The sequence below is a fragment of the Chelonia mydas genome, chromosome 6 (assembly GCF_015237465.2).
Source record: "Chelonia mydas isolate rCheMyd1 chromosome 6, rCheMyd1.pri.v2, whole genome shotgun sequence".
NCBI lineage: Eukaryota > Metazoa > Chordata > Testudines > Cheloniidae > Chelonia > Chelonia mydas.
This window is the reverse complement of record NC_051246.2, coordinates 73,564,773-73,592,498: the sequence shown is the minus strand read 5'-3', so window position 1 is coordinate 73,592,498 and position 27,726 is coordinate 73,564,773. Positions and strand designations below refer to the sequence as shown.

Below are 27,726 nucleotides of genomic sequence, written 5' to 3'. Positions count from 1 at the left end.
TTGCTTAAAATATTTCTTTTGCAAATACCCTTGCTGATTGCAGGCAAAACAGAGGAATTGCCCCCACATTTTCCTGTTTTTGTTCTATAGGCAGGCCAGGTTTCAATGGCTTTTATCTTTTAAGGGTTATGGGGAAATTATCCCACTGTTTAGTCATTAAATCCCTGAGTTTTCCTTCTTATACAGCAGACCAAGTTTATAATGTTTTTCCTGCTGTGTTAAGCTTTAAGTTTTATTTACAGGTAATAACTGAGAAGCATCATTACCATACAACCTTAACGGGTTTTTCCAAAAATCATACTCACTATACGTTGTTACAGGGATACTTATTATCATTAAATTTATTAAAATTATCTTGTTATCCCATGCCTTTTATTTAGACAATTTGTTTGCTGACCAGGTACGTCCTTTATCTGCAGCTCCTTTGTGCTGCTAGTTCTTTCCTTCCTTTATCATTTAGGTAATTTGCATTTTCACAGAAGCTTCCTGCTTTTGGATTTAAAGCCATCAGCAGCTCAGAGACTCTATCTTAAAAGGGACACAATCAACTTTCGCCAGAGTTTTGATTACTTTTAACTTCTGCTTCCAAAACACACAGCAATCTGAAAAAGAAACGCCAACCTATTGTGGCTCCCTTTGGAGCCCTAATAGCATTTTAATTAAGTAGCATGGTATTTTTGCATTTCTTTTGCCCCTTCTACAATATACCCTGCACATGTTCTGGGGCAAATGCACATTCCTTCCATAGTTTAACTTCTATAACATTATCCAGATCCATTTTTACATAAGGTGTCACTATTTCTTTTTTTTTGCTTACAGAGGTTTCATGTACCTTTATCAAAGTGACAGTCTGATTACTCAGAGCCATTTTAAGACTCAGTGTTTCTAACATTGCTTCTTCTTGTTTTGTGCACCTCACCCCTGCTGTTGCTTCAGAGAGGCACTGTCTTTTTTTTTTAATTTTTTTTTTTTTTACTACAACTCTCATCTGCTATTTTGTTACAAAAACAAACAAACAAAAAACAAACAAACAAAAAGAATCCAGAATTTTTTTTTTATATTCTCCTGATTTTGACCGCCCTGCTGCAGCCACAACTTAAAAACATTTTAAATTTTGTAAAGCATTGAGTTACCTTTTAAGGGTTAAATGCCAAATCCCAAAGCCAAACAACACTAATTACCTGTGTCTAGCAAAAAGGTCTGTCAGTTTTGCAACTTTGAATTAAAGAGTCAAATGGATTTTTAGTGGCATTATTTAAAACAAAAACAAAACCAACTGGTCCTTAGAACTTTACATATTTACACACACAGACAGATACATACACATTTTCTTTTCCTTAACATCCCTTCCACACTGCTCTGTTTTTTTTTTTTACAGCTTACATTCCCTTTATACATTTGAGGCAATTAAGTTCCAATAGAAGCCTCTTATATTCTTTTAGCAAATTTGATTAAATTGTCCAGTCAAATGATTTTAATCAGATAGTTTATTTTTGCCTGGCTAATTTACAGACATTCCTTTGGAAAAGGGCCCATTTTTCTTTCAGAATGGCTGCAAAGAAACCAAGAATGGTCTTTCTCTAACACTTTTTTCCTTCTTAACATTTTCACAAAGTTTAACTGCTTAATTCCCTCCAGCCTCTGCAGAGTTAACTTTTTTTTTTACTCTCTTTTCTCTTTGTAATTATGCCTGGGGGTGCCGTACATAGGACCTTCTCCCCCTTTACCTGCCTCCCTCCAGCCTCTGCAGAGTTAACTTTCACTCTTTTTGTATTCCTGGAGTGCCTCTTTCATTATTTTCAGCTGGCTTTGGGTATTTGTAGCCAGCACCTTCCAATTGTCTGCTCCCTTTTCCATTTGTGCCTTTTCCTCTTTACATGAAGACAAGTGGAGGGAAGAATCCTTACCTGCCTCCCACAACAACCAAATTGCTGCTGCATCTCTTATGGCAGCACTAGAAGGTTTGTATATGAGGATATACTGAGCCAATCTATCCTCTAGGTCCGAAATAGTGCAGACATCAGCTAGGGCTTGTTTAGTCCAAGGACTGTGGCCAAATTTTTGAAGGATTTGTTTAAAAGGTGTAATTTCTTTAACAAAAGGTGAGGTTGGAGTTCCTTCTGACTCCATTCCTCCCTCTGGTACTGGCTTACCCTGTTTTCTTTTAAACATCTTAACATGGATATTTCAATCTCTTTGTCACTGCTGGTATTACTTAGCAAGTGACACAGCCTAGGTTCTGAAATCATAGCTTAATCTATGCGTTTTTCCCCTGCTACCTTCCCGGAGGCCAGCAGGTCCAGTTAACCTATTTCTCCCTGCTACCTTCTCAGAGGCCAGCAGGTCTGGTTAACCTGTTCTTCCCTGCTACCTTCTCGGAGGCCAGCAGGTCTGGTTTAATCTGTTTTTCCTGCTACCTTCTCGGAGGCCAACAGGTCCCCTGCTACCTTCTCGGAGGCCAGCAGGTCTGGTTAATCTAATAAGAAATGCCTAGCTCACTAGAGCTGGCGGTGTGCACACCAATATTTACAATAACTGAGGTTTTTTACCAATATTCCCCCTTTCGCATTTCTCCACCAAAATGTTGTACCAATAAAATAAAAACCAGCAGGATCTTATTAAAGGGAAAAAGGCAAAATACCACATTTATTGTGAATACAGAAAGAATCATAGTAAGCAGTTAGTTACAGCTGTAACATTCCATTCAATCTCATCTTTATTCACACATTCATTCATACACACACACACACGCACAGGTTCTGCAAGGTTGTTATCATAGTAAGCAGTTAGTTATAGCTATAACATTCCATTCAATCTCATATTTATTCACACATTCATTCATACACACACACACACACACAGGTTCTGCAAAGTTGTTATCATAGTTACCAGCCTTAGAGTTGCTCATGCCAAGCCACTGGCCAGGTGGCCTGGACATGAGGAGGGAGCAGGGCCTTGTCAGATGCTCATCTGATGCTCCTGGAAGTTGGTTTGCAGAATCAGACCCCAAAGTTCTCACTTTTTAGAGTCTATTTTTATAGGAATTTCTTCCTATGCCAGTCTATGGGAATTGCTGCATCATGCTGTTGCTGAATCAATCAGCAGATGGCACATTCCTGACGGCTCCAAGATGTTATCTTGTTCTTTGGTTCTCCCATTCTTGAGGCTGTTGGGTGGATTCCAGTCTGCCCTCCGGGGGTCCTCTGGTTATTTCCACTTGACGCCTTCTTCAGCTGATGGACACTGGATTCTTAGGCTGGCACCTCCCTGATCATTCAGTTATTATCCACACCAAGCATCCATCCACATACATCCTCTATCTCTATTTTAATCACAATTGTTAATACAACAAAAGGGCGGGGAGTCTCTGGGTGCTGTTTCTGTTGTTAGAGTATTGCTTTGAGTCTCTCTCTGTGTGAATTGCTTTGAGAACAGACTCTGTCTTAGAACGTACTAACACAATTAGCAGCTTGCAAGTTTCACACAGAGAGGGAGAGAAACAGTACCAAAAACCAAGAGACCTCTTAATTAGTAATACCCTGGAATTTAAACTATGGGGAATCAAACTCATTTGTGATTTTAATACAGAACTTCTTTAATATGATCCAGCAAAGTCAGATGTAGAGATAAGCCTGAGCCAGAGACTTTGGATCTAGGTTTTACCAACATTGGGAGGGTTGGATCTGGTGTTTTATCCGAGTCTGATCTCCAGTTAAAAGCCATTTAATAGAGGGTTTAAGTTTCGATAGTTTTAATTCTCTGTTGTGAAGATGTGGAGAGTTTTGTGGGCCTGATTCACCATTATCCTGAATCTTGTACACCCATTTACCTTCCTGACAAATCTTGTACAGGTATGTTTTTATAAGTTTTTCTGCATTTTGTTCAGAGTTAAATTATAGCAAAGACATATTTCACCCTGTCCTGCAAACGGCTTAGTACACTAGTCAGTGGGCCTGATCCTGCACCCTTTGAAGCCAATAAACACTCCCATTCATATTATTGTATGTGGAACTCAGCTGAGTGGGAGCTGAAGGTACTCTGCCCCTCACACAACTGGCTTCACTGACAGAATTGAATGGAACTATTTACAGACTACAATGGCCCACTTCCCCTTTCAGTTTTCCGTCTCTGAGGTACCAAGATTGGCTCAAAAGGACATAGGACTACATGTCCATAGTTCAGCGTGTAATCTACTACACCCTACTAATGTATGCTGTTCAGGGCAGTGACATCCAGTGGGGATGCCATGTGACTGGTGGCACATTAGTGTAAACAGGAAGAGCTCAGTTGCTAATGATGTATTCAGACAACAAAGCTTTTTCCACCAATCCTCCTTTTCCTTGGGGATCTCAATACTTTTTAAAATGGAAAAATCAAAAACCAAAATTGCTTGCTCTAAGCTTCCCCCTCTGAAAAAAACAGAAGAGTCAATTAATATATTTAGCTTCATTTTATTATATTATACTTAAAATTTAACTCATAGAAACTGGTTTATTTTTGCACGAGATTACCTCAGTTACTCAATCTGTAGGTTCAAATATTTAAATTTTGTTGAAACTTCAACTTAGTTTGAGACTTTCTGATTCCAGGTGTATAATCTCCTTACTAGCAGCTTTAAAGGGAAACTACAGTGTAGCATAAAATATTCTAACCACAATCTCTGATTACAAAGAAGAGGAAATCATTAACACGTTCTTGTGAATAGTATCAAATAGGAAGTCACCCTCATTATAGTCTGACAACATAGTTTCAGCTACAGAATAGAAACTCAGTATCAATGTACAATACAGCAAGAGATTTTCAAATTTACACTTACATTCTATTTTTAAATAGCATTTTAAATGTGGGGGAGTGAAATAGTGGAAATTTAATTTTAAAAACCCACATCTTGTAAGTCTCCTGTCCTTAATGTTGAGATGGTGCTGAATTATGAATTACTGTGGTTGACCTGGGTCTGGTACAGCTTAGTAAATATGAATTTGCTAGGGGATTTTGGGAGCAGCATTCCCTTAGCATCAGACAGGTGGTATCAAAAGTTACTGAGTGAGATTATTGAATTTGCATTTGTATGCTGACACAACTATGTACTTTGGATGTTTAATTGGGGCTCTGTGTATTTGTGCTGATCTGGAAGAACTGTCATGGTCAGTCAATGGTCAGACCACCTAGAAAACAGGCAGAAAACATACAGGTGGTGGACTTGGTACTAACTGACTTGCATCAACTGACTTCTTAGGACAGCACAACAAAGAGAGCTCAGGTGAATGATTGATGAAAAGGTAAATGTTAGTCGGCCTTCAGTCTGTGCCTGTAGTCCCTTCCAAAAATATTAAGCAGGAAAAAAAACAAGTCATAAAATGCCAACAGTGCATATTTGGAGGACATATGACTCCCTGGAGATAAGGATATAAGTACTGCGGAATAATCCTATGTGCCACTGCCACCCCAACTAATATCTAAGGAGGCTTGTGATGCTGTAGGACGGCCGCTATAGCCAACACCCTTCTGCGAGAGATTTTTGGGTCATAGGGTTTCAGGGTAGCCAACACGCTGCCCTGGGGACATTTGACAGACCAAGTGCTTGAGAAGAAAAAGGAAAAGAAGTCTTCATCTAGAACTGGTAGCTATACCTGTTTTATTTGCCAATCAGGATAATGCGTAGGGCCAGCATAGTTACTAAGAGAGTTTATGCTTGGGGAATTGAGGCTTATTAGGAAGCAGCATTGTATAACCTTTTTGCTGCTTGCCAGATTCTTTCAAATAAATAGCTTTGCACTGAAGAAAACTTAAGTCCAGGTTTTCACTGGCACGAATGCCGTAAATTCTTCCCAGCTGTGGGCCAATAAAAGACTCAACTCTATATGTTCAAATGATGAGCTGTATTTCTCATGACTACACAGGAAAATTTACTGACAGAACTAGACCAGTATAGTTATACTGGGAAAATTTCTCATGTAGACACTTATTCTGGAATAAGTGTATTCATGCAGGGACTTATACTGCCATAACTATATCACTATAGTTCTGCAGGTAAATTTCCCCATTTAGACAAGTCCCAAGTCATCCTACTGGACTTCCTGCTCACAAGCAGCAGTAAAACCATGGCTCGCATCAAAAGAAACAATAGCACTACTCAATTATGGAGACATAGAAACGGGTAGGTATTTCAAGAAGCTGTTTTGCAAGTGCATTTTCACAGATCCGTATTTGCTACATAACATCTATATCGGTATAAAGTATTAGAACTAATCATTACAGTTTTAAGTACTGTCCCCAGCAGAAGACATAAGCCATTGCTCTCTATTGCCCTATGCTCTTGATACTATATAAGAAACTGCAGCTATACAATAATTATAAGAGTCAGTCTCATACAAAGGTCAGGATTACAGACCTTTTGAGTAATGAGGGGGGACGGGGACAACTTGCTGTAGATAAAACAGATCAAGTATCTATAGAAACAGGCTTAATGTAAGACTCACAAGGAATTATTTAACATGAAAATAATCCATTGATCAGTTGTCACTGCCACTGATTTAGAATCTATCATTTAGATTTAGAATCTAACCTGCCCCTCTCGGGCGAGGGGGGGAGTGAGAAACACCTCTTTTCATACAAGACTGTCTGAAGGTCCAATAAATGTGATATTCCAGGCTGGTACATTATAAAGAGGAGAATGTTAAACAGGCTTTGATAATTATCATTGGAGAGTAGGATCCCATTTAGTTTGCACCAAATCCAAACAGGGCAAATGTTTCTCATCTCTCCAGGATACCGTTTAGAGCCAACTCAAGCACAAATTGTGGAGTTTTACAGATAACTTTACAGCGGAATTGTTGTAACAGATCAACGAATAACGCCTGTGAAGCTAACAACAGGAAAGATATAGCCACAAAGAGAGGGTACAAGAAAGGGGGAAGAAATGACTCAGTCTTTTGAGTTATTAGATACACTACTCAAGGATATCACCTTTTTTGACCAGCTTCTTTTTGTTCAGTAATCATTTCAGTGAATTATAAAATTTTTTTTTTTAAACTGGAATGACTGGTTTACTACAAGATGGGAAACCACGTAGCTAAAAACAAGATTTAAGTCCAGCATGCACAAAGTTGCAGGACACTTCACTCCTGTCGATAACAAATGCAATTTTATCCTCTGGATGTCCATAGCTCTTTCCCTTGCTGACCAAAAATTGGCAATTTCCTCACCCTACCCTTTTATTACTGCCACTGAATGCAGCTCTGTCAGTCCTTGGACAGCTGCTTTGCATGGTTGGAGTGCATTTCATTGTTCTGCTGCTGGAGACTCTTCCCCAGTTTCTTGCTTCTCTATATGGAACTCTGGGGGAATCAGGTACTGTACCTCTTCAGTACTGATTGCCACTTTATCAGGCTGCAGCCACCGCTTTAAATGTTCCAGGGTGCTGAGGGAAAGAAGTAAGAAGTTAAATATAAGGCAGCAGTAAAAGCCAGTATTGAATTATAAAATGTGGTGGTGTCAACCCTCCACAGGCCTTTCTTCCATTTTATAGGCTCTCCTATGGGTACAGGAAGGATCTATTAACTGACTAATCTGTGTGCCAGAGAAGAAACAGGAATCCACTGTGCTCAAGAAGATGAATGTTTGGTTCCTGACATCCCCACATGATGTTTTAATGGCATCTGTAACACAAGTCAGGACACTGTCTCTAAGGGACTGCAGTTCAAAATATAGAAAATGGCATCTTTCATGAGACGGAACTAGGACCTTTGTGCTATGGAGGAGAACGTGCAGCTCAAGCCAGAACAATTTCTGTTTCCTTTATCTGACCTACCTAATGAGGACGCTAATACTTAGCACTTATATAAAACTTTATTTTCAAGGGAGAGAGCTCACAGGAGCACTACAGACTAAGCATAGAAACAGAAGCCAGGAACTCAAGAGTTCTAATCTGAGCTCTGACACCAAGTCCTGGCCGGACCTGATCTTACAAGAAGCTCCTCACAGGTATCTCTCTTGCTGGAGCAGTGCGGACTTCAGTGGGGCTCTGCACAGAATCAGGAGCTGGCCTGCAGGGAGCTTCTCACTCTAGGATTAGACCTAAATTTTTAGATATTTCCAAACGGAGACATATTCGGCCATATTTTCAGCATGCCTGAGCACCCACCATTCTAAATAAAGCAATTGAAGTCACAGCACCTATGAAAAGCAGGCGCAACATGTGTCAAGTTGGACACCCCAAAATTGAGCCACCCAAAATTAGTGGACTTTTAAAAACTCAGGCCTTACCCTCTTTGCCATAGTCATCCTATGTATAAGATGGAGATATGACTACTTTCCTGTCTCACTGAAATGCTGTAATAATATCAGTGAATTGCTCGGAAGAGGCAAAGCGTAAAGTAACAATATTACTGTAATGCTGTAATTCCCACACACACACACACTTCACTAGAAATCTCCAACAATTTTATTTTACTTTTTTAAAAGAAAGCTCTGCTCTATTTGCTAATGGTAATCCCTGAATCAGTCTGACTGGCCTTTCCTCATCATGTTTGTTACCTCTCTTCAGATTCATGTCCCTCCACATAAAATTCGGACTCAAACTTTTCCTGCAGGAACCTATCCCAGCATTCCTTCTTTGCTTGGGCCAGAGTATGCAGCATATCCTTGGAGGTCACTTCCTGAGACAAACCCTTAATTCTCATCAGTCTTCTCTCTGCGCAGAAGAAAAAGAAGTTTTACTGAAGAAAGAGAAAAAACAGGTGGTTATGGGGAGAGAGTTTAAATCCAAAGGGTTAGATTAACTCTACATGATTAAATGATATTTAAAAGTTAACTATTTTACTACTACTTGAAATCTGGAGGAGTGCATTCTTTTGTTTAAATCAATAGGGTTGTTTTTTAAAAATTCCATTATTGTGGATTTCTTCTTTATTTGGCTCATGTATTAACTTATGCTCACTGTAGTTTTGACAGAGAACAGTGTCATAGGAAGGAGTCAAATTGGGCCAGCCTGTGTTGGCATAACAGGCCAGTATTTCTTTTTGGAGGCTGTCATCTTGTGCTCCAGACGCTAAGTTGTCGTTTTAAGACATAAGTCTCTAGCCCTTGTGGTTGCAAAAATTGTGAAACCTTGCAACTCTGCACACAGGCTGAAACCGTAACTTTGAGGTACAAAGAGTTCCTATTAGCTGCAACAGGGTACTGACTCCAAAGCCTAGTCATAAGAACTTAAGTGTCAACTAACTATTTGACAACTGATCAAAGCACAAGAGAAGAACTGATGTCAAGACATGTAAAGTGTGCAAGAAAGAAGAGGGATGATCACATTATGAAGATCTGCACAACTACTGTGAGTGACTTCTTTCTTTGGTCTCTTTAGTGTGCAGGACTTAAAATACCACTGGTATCTGTTTTAAGTTTTTCTCCCCCAAGCTGGACAGTGGTCACAGATCAAGAGTAAACTGCATTTCTCTCCATAAGCACACAACATATTTAATAGAATGATTAGAAGTGTCCCAAAATGTTTCACAAAGCAACAAATTAGATATGGGTAATTCAGAACACATTCCCCATTCATAGTTAAATGCAGTGGAAACTATTTTTAGAGGAGGAACAGTGGTTAACTCTGAATTATTTTTGAAAGAAGGTGTGGGATCTTTAATTCACCCACAGAAATACCCAGAAATGTGTAGAAAGGGCCTCAGTTTTAACCGTCCAGCTGAAGCTCAACCAAGCTAATTTTGAAGCTCCTCAGATTGCCAGTACTTCAGTGTACTATCAACATTGGGTACAAGTCAAATCCTCATGTGGAGCCTGAGTCCAGAGCCTTTTAATTCAGAGGTATGAGTGTCATCCCCTGAGTTACAATTACATTAACAGAGATACAGAAGCCCTCACCATTCTCTAAACTTACTTTCTGACTGAAGCAAACTCAGAAATCAGAATTTTAATATCACTCACCTAGTGATGCTAAATATATCTCTGAATCTTTCAGAGGTGCCCAGGGCTTCAGATTTGCTTGGAAAGAACCATCTGGTTCTTCATCCTGGCTTTCTCCACTGATGTAAGAATCTGTGAAGCAATCTGTAAAAGCATCACTAAAGTCTTCTTTCTGATCTGGATCTGGCAGACAGGAACAGATTTCAGCCCAGAGGTCCTGGCTTGACCTAGTTACTACAGAGTCAACATTCTCAATCATTTTCATTATGCAGAAATCCTGAAAAAATACATGTGATGAATTGTAAGCGTCACCTGTAAAACAATGTTTCCATCTACACATGATTTTTTCCCCAGCCTTAAGTCTAAATAGATTTTAGATTTCTAGAAAGCTCCTTTCAGAAAAATCACAAAGTCTAGTTTCTCACTTTCCATAAAGGGAAATTTGTACTAATAGATTGTATTTGCATACTGGGATTATGTGAGCTATTGCTGTATGAGTCATAATAGAATGATTCAGAAAAGCTTGCACCTCAGTCTGTTGAAAATAATCTCCAGTTTACACTATATTTTGTAAAGAGCCACCCTGATTTTGATAGGTCCATCCTGTGATTTACAGGCCATTCAGCTAAACCTGAAATTTTCAAACCAAACACTACTTCATAATGCAGCAATTCTGCCACAGTGAACAAAGTCTCAGGTTTGCCAGAGCCTAGTCACATGGACCAAAAAGGCATGATTACAAAAATCTTGTTGCTCAGGTTATGTAAATCCCAAAAAGCCAAGTGTGGCTTTTGCATACTTCATGCACATTTTATGGACATCCCCATTCAGAGAGAGGCTAGGGCTGGGTAAATAACTGGGGGGAGGCTGCCCATCTTCCATGCAGGGCACATTCTTTGCCTCAGGGGGCATGGGCCAGGCATAAAAATAAAGGCTCAAAATCTCAGCAGGGTCAAGTCCAAAGGATGGTGGAGCTGCCAATGGCCTCATCATGGAGGCCCATCAGCCTCGGGGAGCTGCTACCACCTCTTGGGGGAACAGCCTCCCAGACCTTTCCCCAGCTGAAGCCAGAGGTGCGCTGACAGCCCCTCCCGGCACAGAGGCAGCAGCGACACCCCAATACCCGCAGAGCCCAAGACCCCACCTACCTGAGTCCCTCTCTGCTGCCCCCTCTTCCTTCCAGGGTAGGACGAATGGGGACGTACTGAGGTTTCACTGACGTGTAGCTTGACCAATCAGCGAATGGAAGGGCAGCACTGCCGTGCCAGCCATTGGCTACAGGAAAGTGCCTATTACTCCTCCTCCTGGAGAGAAGGGGCGGGAAACGTAGCGCGGTTATTGGTATGACGCCATCTTGCAACCGGGCGGAACTTGTCCTCTTCTCATAACAAACGGAGCGCGGGAGGGCAAGTCGTTGTTACACATAGTACAGGGGTCGTGAAAGTGGGTCTGTCTGCGGTATGAGGGCTCGGAGGAGGTCCTAGTGCGCCTGCGCAGGTGAGGCTGATGCACTGACCCACTCCACTTCCGCAGGGGCAGCGCGGGGTCCTGGTCCGGTATGCTAGGGAAGGACGTAGCGTTGTCCGCCCCCCCCCCAGTCCTAAGTGGCCGTTCCCCGCGGGCTCGGTGGGTACCGGAGTCCCTGCTCCGCTGGGCGGGCTGAGCTGCGCCGCGCCCTGCCGCCCGTCGGAGAGCGCCCTTCCGCGGCCTCCCGTGGTGCCACCTGCCCGCCTCGATCCGAGCCCGGGGGGCGCCCCTCAGCCTCCTTCGCCCAGCGCTGGAGCCCCCAGCCAGTCCGGGGTGAGGGCTGCCAGCGCCGGCCGGTTCCCGCAGGCTCGAGCGGTGGGAGGGCTTGTTTTGTTTGCCTCCGATTTTAACTCGCTAGCACCGGAGTCAGAGGCTTGATTTTACAAACCCTGGTTACTCGCTGTCTGCTGAGCGCACAGCCCGGGACCTGCCCCACGCTGCGCGCCCGCTCCTGGGTGCAAGTGCGAAGGGAGGGAGGCATGGAGAGAGCTGGAAACTGTCCAGCCCTCTCAGGACCTTGCACGTTCCCTTGGCCAGTGAGACACACGTGTTGTTTCCCAACGGGATGTTTTTATACCCGAGCGACGTGTTGCCTTGCACTGTGCTGCACCTGCTAATCGCTAGTGGGAAAGGTCGTGGGTGGACCAAACCTCTTCGGATAAGTGAAGGGGCAGGAGCTTTAACACATCAGCGAGTAGCGTTTACAGCTTACTTTGAATAGTGAATTTTTAAAAGGTCCTGGTGTAGCTAACTTTTACACTAGAACCTCAGACTTACAAACTCCTCGGGAGTGAAGGTTGTTCATAACTCTGAAATGTTCCTAACTCTGAACAAACCGTTATGGTGGTTCTTCCAAAAGTTTACAGCTGACTATTGACTTAATACAGCTCTGAAACTTTATTATATAGAAGAAAAGTGCTGCTTTCCCTTTATTTTTAGTAGTTTACGTTTAACACAGTACTGTACTGTATTTGCTTTTTTTTTTTCTTTTTTTTAATCTCTGCTGCTGCCTGGTTGCATACTTCCGGTTCCAAATGCAGTGTGTCCTTGACTAGTCAGTTCCTAACGCTGGTATTCCTAACTCCAAGGTTCTACTGTAATAACTTGCGACTGATCATGCTCTGATTCTTATATGCGTAAACTGATTGTGTAATTAAGCAATCTGTAGTTAGGTGGAGAAAGCTGTAGGTAATAATCAGCAGTATTCTCAGGGGGAATCTTCTGACAAATTAGTATGTTACATAACATCTTGAATCCCTGCTGTTGCTTTCAGTTATCCCATTCCAGTGTTGCCATGTGTTCTCCAGGTCCACCCTTTAAAAATAACAAACTTTTGATTAATATTAAAGAGTCGTTTTTTTAGTTATTTTAAGTTCTGTAAAGAGATGGAAAAAACATTTTTATCACTTAAGTATGGAGTAGTTTGTCACACATGCACCCTTGCCTTAAGGCTTTCTCTTTTAGGAAAATTCCCACAGTCCATTAATTCTCAGCTCCACAACGCAATAGTATCTATAGTTATGCAAGTTAAAATAAGTGAGGTACTGAAATAGTTTGTGATCTGAAGATTCATTGCTTGTAGGGGTATAGAAAGCATTTCCTCCCCTGCCCCTAATGCACAGCACAGCACAATTAATTGGGGTGCATTTAAGGGGCCTTGTCTTGAAGAAACCATTTTTGGCCATTGCTGGTGGTCAGATACCAGATCAGATGGAGTCAGTGGCCTAATCTTATTCCTATCTAGGGAGTGGTTGCTTTTTCACATTGACTTCAAATAAACCACGATTTGAAGACTTCAGTAGCTCAGACATAGGTGAGAGGTTTTTCGCAGGAGTGGGTGGGTGAGATTATGTGGCCTGCGTTGTACGGGGGGGTTGGACTAGATGATCATAATGGTCCCTTCTGATCTTAATATCTATGAATCTATAATTGTACTGGGAAGGAATCCTTAATTCTGATGTACATGTCACAGTGGGACTGCCTTCAGGCTTCTCCCATCTGATTTTCTTTAACATCTTTTAAAACCAGTGGGGCAGGGGAGAGGAAATCTCTCAGCTGAACAAATGCTAGTCAACTTTCATATTGCAAGTAAAGTTTTAAAACTGAAAAAAATAATCCACCTCACCCTTGTAATATTAACTGACATCACATTTATGCCATTTCAGCGCTGCATTCTGCACCACAGAGATCTGTACTCTAATCACAAAATATTATATGTTAAAGCATTAGTTTCACTACTATTCAATATTAAGCTCCACTTGTGATTTCTACAGAATGAGTAAAATCTTTATGGCAAAAGGAATAACTGAAAAAATTAATAATCTCTAGAAATCCTGTATGGGTATCAATATTATTTTGTTATGAGTTTCAGGCAGAGGTAACCTGGAGTTAGCCAGATAGAATTACTTTTGTGACTTATTATTTCTTTTACTTGCCTGTGATAAATCCTAGAGCTAGGTTATAAGATTTCATTTAAAACAACTCATGATTTGTGTGAGACTGTTCTTCCTGTAGGGGAAAAAAATGGTCTGAAAAAAGGGTTTGATGTTCTGTGAGTGAACTTGACCCTAAAGATGTCCTTGGAAGAAAGGCTATAGACGTGCAAAATATCCTCTGCCTATGGCCGTGAGCCTGGAGTTCTGGGTCACCCTTCTGCCAATCATGGTACAACTTGGAGAGAGTAATGGTCTCTCTTTTGAGGTGAGAAGGGAATTCCTCACTCTCACTTTTTTGAGAGGAAGGTGTCCTTGAAAACTAAACTTGTCTCTGGGTGGTCAATAAAGTATGTCAAGGAACAGGTAGTGGACATGGAGAACTTGTTACTAGCTCAACGCTATTTGTAATTTTCACTTTTAACAGGATCCTGCAGTAAGCCCTGGTGGGGATGGGGGCGGAGTTGGGCATTCCCCTTGCCTTTCCCAGCATTCTGGGTCAGACCAAGGCAGAAAGCCATGTTTTAGCCTTCTCTTTGCTTTTTCCATATCTTACTTGACTGCATGTCACTTCCTTTTCATCATTGTTTGCATATGTAGATCACACTGGTCATGAAAGTTGAGTAATTATAGAGACCCTATGGTTTAATTCTAATTTCCCTTTGCTTTGAGGGCAGGGGATGGGAATGACTGACCAGTACAGAAGGCTATATGTAACTGTGATTGAGAAGTACAGGGATTTAAAGGTTATTTCCCCCTTACTAAATGTACAGATAGCAGAAGGTTCAGAGATATGAAAATCCACCCTGGCAGAGACTCTACATCTACCTAGCAGCCATCTATAAAGTAAAATTTGGACTCTCAAAGCTGCAATCTTTAATGGCTTCCATCAGTCCACACATCAAGAGCATTAAATCCACTTAATCTAAAAGCTGGGCAACTGATATTCTGCAAACTGTTGTGGCATGTGGGAGAAGAAAGTCAAAATCAGGATGATGTGGTGGTATTTTAGTGAAAATAGGTGTTTGAGCTCCAGTACCCTGGCCAAACTCCTATTTATCTAGCTTATGTCTTTTCTGCTTAGGTTCCCTCTGCAGCTTTGGTTGGATTCATTCTTTACTTCATGTCCTAAATTGGTGTGTGGCTGTGACATTACACATGGTATAATCTGGACTGTTGAACAGCTGTGTCTCCTCAGTTCTCCAGTCTGAGGTGGCTTTTATACTGCTCTGCTGTGAAAGCAACCACTCTTGGTCTGGCCTCACATATATTCCCAGCTATATTATATGAGTGCCATGGCCAGCTATACTTGAATTACGCTGCAGAGCAACGCCAGCAAATTCCCAGTCCCAGACTTTTCCCCAGAAATGTGCATCTTGTACTGCCCAGCCCTCTCCTGGATAATACAAGCTCATATAAAATCTATCATTTTATTAATAGAAAATGATATGCAGAAATCCTGTTATCCCAAGTGAAGTTTCCTAAACACTTCAATCCAAGCATACTGATTTGAGTAAAACAACTTTATTAACTTGGGGGGGAAGGATAGCTCAGTGGTTTGAGCATTGGCCTGCTAAACCCAGGGTTGTGAGCTCAATCCTTGAGGGGGCCATTTAGGGATCTGGGGCAAAAATTGGGGATTGGTCCTGCTTTGAGCAGGGTGTTGGATTAGATGACCTCCTGAGGTCCCTTCTAACCCTGATATTCTATGACTAAACTACAGAAAGATTTTAAGTGACTACAAGTAATGAAGCATAAAAATAATCATTGGATACAAATAATTTTTTATCCAATTATGACAAAATTTAGCACACTCTTGGAAAAAGGAATGAACATAAAAGTACAGACTGTCACAGTGGCATTGCTGTATATTGTTACACAGGGTGATAGGTTTAAGGTGTAGTTCTATTCTGAAAGGTTACTGAAATAACATTGTAGGTTTCTTGTTTGTCTTGATTACTTCTGCATCAAATGTGCTTAATTTACAGGTCAGAGTCTCTTCCAACACCCAGTCCTCTGCAAACTCAGCATAGGCTCTGACAATCAATCTGGGTTTTTACCATCTTGCACATCATCATTAGCAAAAATAGCTCTGCAGGCCAAATTAAGCTCAGTGACATCTGTGCACTACATTGAAGGGGAAGGGATTGCACAAGCATTGCTACCTCACAGACATCATTACAGCAGAATCTGAAGACAGTAGGGCTGCACTGATATCACTGGCTGGAAGTTAGAAAAAAATTCTGGTGCATATCATGGAACAGGAACTGCAGCTCACTCTCCCATTGCTGTGTTGGCTTTGAGAGACTAAAAGGATTACAAGCTAATAAAAACTTATGTGCTGACTCTAATGTTAAAAAAAATACAATACAACTGACCACATATACACAAGGAATAAGAAAATGCCATTACACTCTTCAAAGCAGAACTGTACTTGAAGTAGCTCCCCAGTAATCAGGGGACTGTTATAAGGCCCTTAAATGACACAGATTCCTCCCCACTTCCTTGAATTGTGAGAAGCAATTTTTAGTTGCTGCAAAATATAGAAATGCAGGAGCTATGTTTATGTGCTATAATAGTCTGTATACTTATAAACTTGTGTAGCAATAGTGTTTAGTTTTTTCCTTCTTTAGACATTCAAGTTGTGTTTGTAATGTTGGTTAATTTTTTAATTAAAGAAAATGAATTTAAGGGCTTATGTGAGTCCAGGGACATCTTCATATCTTCGGAAGGGGTGAATCTTCAAAAACACAGGTCAGTGTTGGTCATAACACAGAGAAGTGCAGAAAAGTGATAACTGGATACAGAATCTTTTATTTCTATACTGCTAGTTAGAATCCAGCCCAGGTTAGTGGTGACAGAAAGCTGTTGCCATGTGTGTTTGGGCATTTAATTCCATGTTCCCTGGGAATAAGTGTCCACATCATATGAACAATCATCAGTTAGCCCTAACTGACACCTCTGTTCCTAAACTGAAGTACCCTTTTATTCATGGAGGTGCTTTCTCTAGGTCCACATTAAGACATGTTGGCAAAGCAATATGAGGAATTCTTGCATTGCAGCAATCCGTGCTCTGTCTATTGTTTGGTCAGAGGGCTTGATTCTTCAGGGTTGGTAATGAGGTACATCATGTAACATAAATGTAGTGGTTGCTAAAATTGTTTAATGGCTATAGGATGTGTATATCATTTTAATCTTGGCCATTTGTGATTGGGAAGGATTTGAGTTTTGCTGGGTGTTATCCGAGCTTGTTTTAAAGTCTGTCTGTCTCTCTCTCTTGCTTTCTGCACCCTCTTCCCCCCCCCACCCCCAATGACTGGCATGCAAGGCCTGGGAGGCCACTGTGCATTTCTGAGACATGAGCCGTGTGCTGCAGTGTGCTATATTTACTGTGCTCATGGGACTGTTGCTCACAAGAACCATGGCCTGGACTTCAAGTGGGAAAACACATGCTGAGCTACTCAACAATCTTTACAGTGAGTACCACCGGCAGCCCCTCAGGGCTCACATTTAAAGCTGATAATGAAACTTCTCAGTACTTTAACAGTTGTAGGTTTGATTTTCACATTAGACTGAGTGAGATTGTAATCCATTATTCTAAAATGTCCTGCAGTAGTCTTGGCACTTTTATCTTCAACCACTTCAGAATCTGGATGTCACAGCCTGAAACTGTTCTGTTTCTAATCCTAAACAGGACACGATGCTAGGATTAGTAGGAAAAACTATCCAGACCCAAAGTCTCTCATATGTGTCTCTTATTTGGGTATGTGCAAAACACCTCTTGTATGATTCTGTAATCAATTACATAGAGAGACTGAAGCTGATATAACTGACTTGTACAGTCAGTGCTCTATGCGGTTAACTCCAATGAGCTGTTTTGGGACTAGAATAGTTATTGGTATTCCCACTCCATTTTGGGCAAATGATTTGGGTTGTAACTGTAATAGCTTTGAATTCCCCTGTTGCTAGAGCCCCACAGCTGTTCTCTCAGCGGGAGTTACTGCAGAGAAATTAGGAATGAAGGAACTGTGAACTTCTCTGCAGTCATTCTCCTTAACTTCATAATTTTACATCCTGCCAAGGTGCCTTAATATGACTTGAAAAAACCACGTAAGGGGGTCAGAGTGTAATTAAATCTGTCCATTTAGTCCTTTGCCTCTTTGCTGATACTGCCAAGTGTGGTGCTTGGTAATGCAGGCACTTGCCTGCTAGGAACTGACCTGAGATTGTCAACTCATTTGATGCAGGGCATCAAACTGCTGTTGGAGGGTAGCTACTTTTACTCACTAGTTACCTGGGACAGATCTGAACCACAAACCTGGAGACATGCAAGTAGCTCTATTGCCTATCCCTCCCAAACCCTCCACTGCCTCTGTCCAAACCTGAATATGTTACAGTACTAAATAGCTGAAATCTTTCTTTCTGTGGCTTTTTTTATTTAAGAAAATGGAGTGATTAAATCTCAACGGGTCTTGGATGTGTTAACGGCCACAGATAGAGCCCACTACACCAAGTATTTCCCATACATGGATTCTCCTCAGTCAATAGGTAAGAAATTTGTAGCGGATTGACACTTTTATGGTGTGTGTAATGGCTGCACTAATCTCAGTGATTGAACGGTGGAGGGAAGACACAGGGTGAGTTTGCACGTCTTGGTTTACAACGCTAGCAAGTCTTGCCTATATGGAATAGTGTCAAGAATGGGAAAGAGGAACATTTCATGTGCACTCTTACTGCTGGCTCATCAAGAAGAGTATCAGCATGAGTCTACTTGAGGGTTTCTTTGGGAGAAACAGAAAAAGAATCTGCCCTTTGGAGGCTGGGAATGCTCAGATGTGATCATGGGGCCACTATATTTAAAGAACAAAACTCTTTATGAAGCATAGGAGGATTAGCCCTGATGGTTGGTAGACCATTGTTTCTTGACACAAGGTATGTCTACGTTTAGGGCAGTGTATGGTATACTGACACTTGCATGTCCCGCTGGCATGGGTGGGCAAATAGAGTGCCCAATATGTCTGAACTCTAGGCTATATACCTTACCAGCTCACGTCTACACGACTGTTTTTAGCAGTGTAGTGTCCTGTTGCTGGAGCATTTCCCTGCTGTAGTGAAAGGCTCCGGCAGCTCCCCTCCAACCAAGCCTTTCTTTGCTGCCTCCCCGACTGCAGCCTTTCATTGCTGCATGTAGCTACACACTGTAGTGGCAAGTGTGGATACAGGCTGCAGTGAAAGCAGGCTGCAGCTACATGTGTAGTGAGTGTATGCTACACACTGCTCAAAAAGCCATTGGTGTGAATTTCAGAAGTGCAGTGTGCCCACAAATCCAGTTGACTTCAGTAGGAGTTGTGTTGTGCATACTCAGTACCTTTGAGAATAGTCATTTGTGAGCCAGAAAAGAGGAAATCCTTAAAACATCTGTAGATCCAAAAATCAAACAGATAAATGCAAACAGTGTAAACTCAAAGGAGAAAATAGTAACTAGTATTTCTGTATGCCCTGAGTAAAGTATTTGGTGCTCTCAGGAACTGGATTGTGATACTTAGAGTGAAAGCCTCCTGGAAATAACTTTTTCCTTCCACATGCAAAGTCAGAAAATGGGATTTTTTTTTTTTTAAAAAAAGGATGGCTCCAAGATAATAGGAAAAATCCTGACTCTGCAATAAAATCCATGCCACCTATCACCTTGAATCACAAGGCATGTTTGAATTGGGGGAGGGGATGTTAGGGGAAATAAAAATTTGGGGTTAGGCTGTAGAATTCCTGTATTTGAGGGATGAAGCCATTTTGTGACTTGCTCGTTCATGAATACAGGTGTCTGAGGGGTAGCTATGTTAGTCTGTATCAGCAAAAACAACAAGGAGTCCTTGTGGAAAAATACAGTCCTACTGTATTTTTCCCTCCATGCACCTGATAAAGTGGGTTATAGCCCACGAAAGCTTATGCCCAAATAAATTTGTTAGTCTCTAAGGTGCCACAAGGAGTCCTCATTCATGAATGTCCACATTAACTGAATAGTTTCCATGAAAATATTATGAATGGTGCATATAACTGATATGACTGCCGCTAAACACTACACCCACAATTTTGTTTTAGCGTTACTCCGTTCTACGGGACAGGTCTTTTCCCTAAGTCACAAGGCATAGTAACCATACTTCACACTGATATTTCACCCATGCACACTCAGCCCTGAAAGCTTCCCTCGCAACTTGGTCTAAATCAACGTTTTAAATAAACTGAAGCTGAAATCTCTCTCACTGCGGTATCACAGCACAGACATCTAAATTTCCTCCAGACACATACATCTGTAGCACAGGCAGATACTGTTTGTAGCTTTTCTTTCTCCTTTCCTGAAATCTTGAGGGGTGAACCTTGAATTATTATTATCCATTCTGAGACTTCTCCCTGCTGCCTCCACTACCGCCTCTCTGTTGATTTCTCAGACAACTTATTTTTCTACACCAAGCATATTGAAATATGTTTGGGTTTTTTTTTTGGTTTTTTTGGTCTTCTATTTTGAGCTTATCCACTTTGTGGCTTAATGCTAGACAATTTGTGGTATTACAGTACTTAACTATTTTTGGTGGCTATTACCTCCCCCCGCCCCTCCCCTTCCTTATGAACAAACTTGTAACAGGTCAATTCTGTGCTCAGAATTCTTATTGATTGGAGTGGTTGCAAAAGTGGGCTCTAAGCAACAGAAGAACTGTGTTGGTAGTGAATGAGCCTGAAAAGTTGTGTTGATTGGAACACTTAGGTGGTGATTGGAACAGTCAGGAGCTGAAATATTGCTTTGCTGTCATTAACACCCCCTAGAGGAGGTAGTTTAAGTCAGTACATCGCCTCAGATAGGAGGGAGAACAGAAAAGGTTTGCAATATTGAAAGAAAAATAAAAACAATCTGCTTTTAAAGTAGTTAATAGTAATTATTCAGACATGGTCATAATTTCATACTACTTGTGTTTAACTGTCAGTGGTTTCTTTTCAGGATATAAGGCTACAATCAGTGCACCCCATATGGTAAGATAAACTTTCCATTCTATTCATAGCTTTAATTTAAAAGATGTAATAGCAAGTTGACATAGGTCTTATATGCTTGAGCATTGGACACTGTCTTGTACCACATGTCATTTATTACTGGTGTCCTGTACAACTGTGTGAAATGCTTACAAACAGTTTTAAGGAAGGACAGTCAACCTTGAACAATCACTTTAAACAATAACTCTGTTTTATGAAGGCTAATAATTGAAGTTTTCTATTTTTTCAAGAGATCCTCTTCTTCACAAGCCAGATATTTTCTGCTAAACATTCCACTAGTGAAATCCATATCCCTAACAACTTTCAAAAGTGCTGTCATCAGAATGATTTTACAAACTCAACATTGGGACACCACTGCAAAATGAGTCATGGGAAGGAAAAAGTTCTGTTTTAAACATAATATGCTTGCACAATTAGGACAGTTCTGACTGGAAAAACTGGGGGAGGGGCATGAGAGAAATTAATATCTCTGTGTGAAAGTGTGCATCATGATATCATCTTGTTGGTGTTATCCCCATAGCATGCCCATGCTCTGGAGTTGCTGAAGGATCAGCTAGTGGAAGGAGCAAAGGCCCTGGATGTGGGATCAGGAAGTGGTTACCTCACAGCTTGCTTTGCTAGAATGGTGAGCAAAGTACAAGATTTGCTTCTTTGCTTGAGATAAATATGAAGAGAAGTAATCTGCTTCTTAAAGCAAGCTATTGTGGTTTTTCTCCCCAGATCAGCTTAAACAAGAGATAAATGTGATCCTTCCAGTCAGTTTGAGTATAAACAGATGGTGTATCTGCCAACAGAAGTATGATCTAGTAGACAGATTAACCCAGTATACACTGAAAAGGGAGTGAATTATGTGCCATATACAGAAACGGTCACTTTCTGACTTTCACTTGCTTTGTTGAACTTAAGAAACATACTCTACAGAAAATGACTTAATGAAAAGAGTTTCTGAAAATAGACTCTTAGAGCACTAGAAGATTGCCCACGACACTCTCCTACCAGGGAATTGGTCACATTTTCAAAAAGAAATCCTGACAAGGAAGGCTTTTGGTTCCTCTTCCCAATCCACCTGTAGCAGATGCCTACATCTTTCCTAATGAATGCTGATTAGGAATCCCGATAGACTGGGCTAGTCATCTTTTGGGTAAGTGTGTGTGTGTGTACGTACGTGCACACATCATACATACACATACATGTTACCTGAAAGATGACAAGCCCAGTCTATGGGGATTCCTAATCAACAAGAAGCAATGGGCTTAAATTGCAGCAAGGAAGGTTTAGGATGGACATTAGGAAAAGCTTCCTAACTCTCAGGGTGGTTAAGCACTGGAATTGCCTAGGGAGGTTGTGGAATCTCCATCAGTGGAGATTTTTAAGAACAGGTTAGACAAACACCTGTCAGGAATGGTTTAGATAATACTTAGTCCTGCCATGAGTGCAGGGAACTAGACTAGATGACCTCTCAAGGTCCCTTCGAGTCCTATGATTCTATAAACAGGATTACCCATCATTAAAACTAACTTAATACAGAATTTGCACCTCCTAATCAGATATTCCCCATAATAGACAAGTCCCTGGAAATTCTCTCTAATCCTTCCACTGCAACAGTAAAACACCCTGTAAAATGCACAATCTCTGTATGCACATAATGAAGCATCTGTCTGTTTTCAGGTGGGTTCCACAGGGAAAGCAGTAGGCATAGAACATATTGAAGAGCTGGTCCGTGAATCCATTAGAAATGTCAGAGAAGATGATCCAACTCTGCTCACTTCTGGACGTGTGAAATTTCTGGGTGAGCTCTGTAGCCCATGACCTTGGTGTTTCATTTCTGTACCTGAATGCATTGTAGTCTGGCAGTGCTTAGCCCTTGCTGTCTCTGGAGACCTGCCTTTCTATGGTTGGCATAATTTTCTTAGTACTCAGGTGCTGGTCACAGTAGTATTAATTAAGAAACTATTTTTCTGTTGAATAACTAAATTTCCACATGTAAGTGCAAATTAAAGGTTAGGTGGCTAATAGCACTGACTGAAGCCATATATAATGTAGGCAAGTGCCCTTCAATTGATCCTTCTCCAAGCAGCTCTTTCAATACAACTTTGTCCTTATGGGTGTGCAACAACTCTTTTATGTCAGTACTAAGCCCCTCTTAAGTAAAGATTGCAGTTAATACCAATTAACTGGGTTTGGTTTTTGACTGTATCTCCATTGGAGGCTTCCAATGGCCTGTGATGGGCTATTAGATGGCGTGAGATCCGAGTTACCAAGGAAAGAATTTTCTGTAGTATCTGGCTGATGAATCTTGCCCATATGCTCAGGGTTTAGCTGATCACCATATTTGGGGTCGGGAAGGAATTTTCCTCCAGGGCAGATTGGAAGAGGCCCTGGAGGTTTTTCGCCTTCCTCTGTAGCATGGGGCACGGGTCACTTGCTGGAGGATTCTCTGCTCCTTGAAGTCTTTAAACTACGATTTGAGGACTTCAATAGCACAGATATAGGTGTGAGGTTTTTTTTTGTAGGAGTGGTGGGTGAAATTCTGTGGCCTGCGTTGTGCACGAGGTCAGACTAGATGATCATAATGGTCCCTTCTGACCTAAATATCTCTGAATCTATGACCCATCAAATTTAAACCTAGGTCTCTGGAGTCCTGTGTCTGCACTAACCTCCTTTGTCATGTAGGGTCCGTCCCAGCTTTGGTTCTTCCTTCCTCTAATGGTGTTGCCTGTTTCCAAAATCTATCTTCCTTTAAAAATTAACTTTATAGAGCAGCCTGTCTTAGTAGGCTTCTTGTAGAAATCCAAATTGCCAACACAACTGACATACAAAAGCCTTCCTCGCATACCTTTCCAGTGAAAGGAAAGATAGAGGGTTCTCTAGGTTGAGTTGCCACATGAACAAGGATCTTCATTGCACATTCCCTCTCTGCAGTTGGAGATGGCAGGCAGGGATACCCTGAAGAAGCACCTTATGATGCCATCCATGTTGGAGCAGCAGCAGACACTGTACCAAAGGAGGTAAGAATGAACAGACATGTCGTCTGTCTGCATTCATTCCCTCGCACCCATGGCTGTAACAGAACTGGACTAGCTTCCTTTCTGTTCTGTGTGAAACTGGCAAACCTGTAAATGCCTTTGGTGGACATAGTAGACCTCATAATCAGCTTTACTTTTGTCTTTCTTTCCTTGTTTAAACTGTTTCTGGTCCTTGCTGATATTGACTCTTCTGTTTGCCAGTTGCTGAAACAGTTGAAGCTAGGTGGCCGGTTGATCTTGCCAGTTGGGCCTGCAGGTGCAAACCAGGTTCTGATGCAGTATGACAAAAACAGTGATGGGCAAATCGTGGAAACTCAACTGATGGGCGTGATCTATGTTCCCCTGACAGATAAGGAGAAGCAGTGGTCTCGGTAAAAAATATGTTTCCCTGATTGTAATTTGTCTTTTGTTCCACTTGCTCTTATCACTGGCATGATGTTGACAGACGCTCATTCCTCCAGAATCCGCTGGCTGAAAGATCCATCCCCAGAATCCTAGCAGGTGCAGCCAGCAAGACGAAGGGAAGGGGCATACATCCTCGGGCACAGCAAGAGAACTGTGTGCATCTCCTTGTATTTTAGAGACTAAAGAATAATGGAGATTGCTAGCTTCCATCACAATCTAGCCTTTTGTTTTCATAAATATTCTATTCATGTGCATTAACATTGTAAAGGAAGATTCTGAATTCATCCACAGCAGTAACACAGTTGCCTTTTTTTCCACCCATAGGGATGAAGTCTGACAGAGTATCATTTACAAAATGATCTTGGAAAGCTCATGAAACAGTTCCTGAAGAAGCAACTATAGATGTGTATGGCTTTGCTTTATAAATCAATTTTTTTTTTAAACTTGGACACATCACAGAGGCCTTTTTTTTTTTTTTTTTTTTTTTAAAGAACTCAATACGGAGGAGTGAGAGAAGAATATTCCTCCAGATCAATCAGCACCCAGTTCCTAAGCTGTGGAGATTTTGTCTGATTTCTTCCTGGACTGAGTAAAACCAGTTAAGCCCAGTTGTCCTCTTTGGTCGGCTCCACATACAATATCTATGTGAATGGAGAATGGAGAATGTGCAATACTGTTACAGATTTGAGAATTCATTTGTATTATACTTGATTAAATGGTAGTGCATTATATTCATCACTTGCTCATCAGATGCTTGAAGAAAAATTACAGTATGTATGTGATCTGTTTAATCTTAACATACAGGAACTCCTCACTTAACGTTGTAGTTATGTTCCTGAAAAATGTGACTTTAAGTGAAACGATATTAAGTGAATCCAATTTCCCCATAAGAATTAATGTAAATGGGGGGGGTTAGGTTCCAAGGAAATTTTTTTTTTTGCCAGACAAAAGGCATTATACACATTTTAAACAAGCAATTTAATACTACAATCATTGCTGAGTATGAAGCTTGGTTGAGGTGGTGGAGTCAGAGAATGGAAGAGGGTAGATTATCTGGCTGCTCCTCTTGCTGAACTTTCTGAACTCGAAAAAACACATCTAGAGATTGTTGTTTTGCTTTCCTCTTTTTTTTTCTTGGTAAATTTTTTTTTTTGCAAGTCATTAGATGACCAAGTCCCCTAATCACTTGGGATCTGCATTCCCGGTCAGGATCATCATCACTCAGGATTTGCAAGCCAGCTTCAATCATTTGGAAAGCTTCAGAAAGATGTTTGGCAGTCAGATTTCGATGGCTTGGTGGTTGTTCTACTTCTTGGCCCTCTTCTTCCATTGCTCTCATCACCTCTAGTTGCATCAGATCTTCACTGGTTAGCTCTTCTCCGTGTGATTGCAGAAGTTGTGTAACATCAGCTTCTTCCACCTCATCAAAACCTGCTTTCTTGGCCAAGCCAAGGATATCTTTCTTCATAGTGGGGACAATATCTTTAAATCCTGTTAAGTCACTGGAGACAATGAGGCAGGCAAGGAGGCTGAAGGTGCTGTAGGCCACGAGAAGCACGTTGCACAGCAGCAGTGGCAGCTTCCCCTACTCTGCAAGCAGCAGAGGTGGGGGGCTTAACCCTCAGCCCACCCACCCACCCCTTTCCCCCAAGTCCCCACCCTTGACCCGCCTCTTCTTCCCCTCCTCCCCCACCTACCTCATCCCCCTTTACTTCGCAGGCTGCTCCTAGGAGGCAGGGGAGGTAAAGGGAGCCTGCGCGCCCAGTCCTCCTGCCTCCTAAACACAGCAAGCCAGCTGATTGCCGCGGGGGGGGGGATGAGGGGAAAAGCGTTGCCGGGGCCAGGGAATGCTGTGAGGCGGGGGGGAGCACAGGGAGGCTGCCTGCTGTGGAGAAAGCGGGGAGTGTAGGGAGGCTGCCTACTGTGGAGAAAGCAGGCAGCCAAACAATGTAAGAGTGGAGCATTGCTCAACTTTAAATGTGCATGTTCCCTAACTGATCAACAACGTAACAACAAAACATTAACTGGGATGACTTTAAGCGAGGAGTTCCTGTATTCTTTTCTCATCCCCTTTTTGGTGAGCTAGTTAATCAGCTGTATCAACACACAGTTCCCCTGATGAAGCCAGGACTTGATGTTAGCAATCAAGTATGCTTACTCAGAATTGTGATACAGGCTCCTAAGACTCTCTTAAATGAAAAAAGAAAAGGAGTACTTGTGGCACCTTAGAGACTAACCAATTTATTTGAGCATGAGCTTTCGTGAGCTATAGCTCACTTCATCGGAAGCTCATGCTCAAATAAATTGGTTAGTCTCTAAGGTGCCACAAGTACTCCTTTTCTTTTTGCGAATACAGACTAACACGGCTGTTACTCTGAAACCTCTCTTAAATGAGACACTTCTTCTCAATAGAGGAAAAAAATAGGTATTCTTTAAGATGAAAAAGACAGGTCCCATGTTTCATATGATGCTGATTAGCACCATTGTTCTGGCATCTTTTCTGAAATTGAATTGTGCATGTTCTAGGAGCTGGAATTATTTTCTCTCCTCAAATCGGGCCCTGAAGGGTGGTGATCGAATTAATAGGGCTGAAATAAGGACGCTCCCACTAGCGATGTAAAAGGTTAAATGGTAAGCATTTGGCTTACCGTTAACCGACCTTAACCGTTAACCCCCACAAGGACCCCAGCTTCCCCCCACTCCTGGCCCGGCCAACTCCGGCCTGGGTGTGCTGGCTGGAACAGGCCTTGAGCCCACCTGGAGGGACTTAGGTTAACCTATATAATTGTAATCGTTTAACCAGTTAACTTTTTAAACAATATTTACATCTCTAGCTGCATCCACAGGGGGGCATTGCTCCCCTAAACAGAGGAGAGGCTTGGGGAGGCATGTGGGGTCATGTGCCACTCCCTACCCCTGATTTTCTGTGAGGGCCAAGCAGCAGGGCAGGGGAGCTCTAGCCATCCTATGCTGTGCTGCCTCCATCCACGCACCCACCCCCGGGCCCCTGTCTGTGCAGTAGGGCCTGGCAGGGAGCAGGTTGCAGCATCTACTCCGGGTCGCTGTTTCTGCAGCTGGATGCTGCTTCCTGGGTTCTAGAGCCCACCTATTTCCTATACAACAGCTCGGGTTGCCAACTCTGCAGGATTGCCCTGCAGTCGCCTGGAGCCCAAAATTAATCTTTCATTATAGCTTGTCCTGTGACGAAACCTCTAGGAATATGTCTCACCAAAATCGGCAACCCTACAACTGAGTGTCCATGGGGTTGAGGGGGCAGGGGGATCTGGGACGGGGACGGGGACGGGGGGGGGGGGGGGGGAATGGGATAGGGAAGCAGCCACATCGCCGCAGCTGCCAGTGCCAGAGCGCTCACGCCACCG

The 27,726-nt window shown here is 42.0% G+C and overlaps 2 protein-coding genes across 11 annotated transcripts; one reads left to right on the top strand and one right to left on the bottom strand.

The window, feature by feature from the left end:
- Window positions 1–4,435: 4,435 nt before the first annotated feature.
- On the bottom strand, window positions 4,436–11,194 carry CCDC32 (coiled-coil domain containing 32). Of its 2 annotated transcripts, none has more exons than XM_007069380.4 (4): window positions 11,067–11,194; window positions 9,940–10,195; window positions 8,536–8,692; window positions 4,436–7,420 (listed from the first exon to the last, which is right to left on the bottom strand). In XM_007069380.4, exons 2-4 carry the CDS (start codon window positions 10,181–10,183, stop codon window positions 7,282–7,284), a joined length of 540 nt encoding a protein of 179 aa, XP_007069442.2. In that variant the 5' UTR covers window positions 10,184–10,195; window positions 11,067–11,194; the 3' UTR covers window positions 4,436–7,281. The 2 variants fall into 2 exon arrangements, with proteins under 2 accessions (XP_007069442.2, XP_043404370.1); XM_043548435.1 differs by having other exon boundaries at window positions 10,945–11,067.
- A 14-nt stretch (window positions 11,195–11,208) lies between these two features.
- On the top strand, window positions 11,209–25,081 carry LOC102932396 (protein-L-isoaspartate(D-aspartate) O-methyltransferase). Of its 9 annotated transcripts, none has more exons than XM_027831490.3 (10): window positions 11,268–11,415; window positions 16,556–16,631; window positions 17,206–17,353; window positions 18,321–18,425; window positions 20,866–20,897; window positions 21,436–21,540; window positions 22,584–22,704; window positions 23,838–23,923; window positions 24,143–24,312; window positions 24,671–25,081. In XM_027831490.3, the coding sequence occupies exons 3-10, from the start codon at window positions 17,236–17,238 to the stop codon at window positions 24,681–24,683; spliced, it is 750 nt and encodes a 249-aa protein (XP_027687291.1). In that variant the 5' UTR covers window positions 11,268–11,415; window positions 16,556–16,631; window positions 17,206–17,235; the 3' UTR covers window positions 24,684–25,081. The 9 variants fall into 9 exon arrangements, with proteins under 9 accessions (XP_027687290.1, XP_043404364.1, XP_027687292.1 ...); XM_043548430.1 differs by having other exon boundaries at window positions 11,408–14,145; XM_027831489.3 differs by lacking the exon at window positions 16,556–16,631 and having other exon boundaries at window positions 11,209–11,415.
- Window positions 25,082–27,726: the final 2,645 nt, after the last annotated feature.

Coding starts and splice junctions, on each gene's coding strand:
- CCDC32 (XM_007069380.4), bottom strand. CDS start 10,183: ATGAAAATGATTGAGAATGTTGACTCTGTAGTAACTAGGTCAAGCCAG. Junction 8,693..9,939: donor GATATATTTAGCATCACTAG/GTGAGTGATATT, acceptor TCTTCTGCGCAG/AGAGAAGACTGATGAGAATT. Junction 7,421..8,535: donor GGACATGAATCTGAAGAGAG/GTAACAAACATG, acceptor TCTTTCCCTCAG/CACCCTGGAACATTTAAAGC.
- LOC102932396 (XM_027831489.3), top strand. CDS start 17,236: ATGAGCCGTGTGCTGCAGTGTGCTATATTTACTGTGCTCATGGGACTG. Junction 18,426..20,865: donor GGATTCTCCTCAGTCAATAG/GTAAGAAATTTG, acceptor GTTTCTTTTCAG/GATATAAGGCTACAATCAGT. Junction 22,705..23,837: donor TGGACGTGTGAAATTTCTGG/GTGAGCTCTGTA, acceptor CCCTCTCTGCAG/TTGGAGATGGCAGGCAGGGA.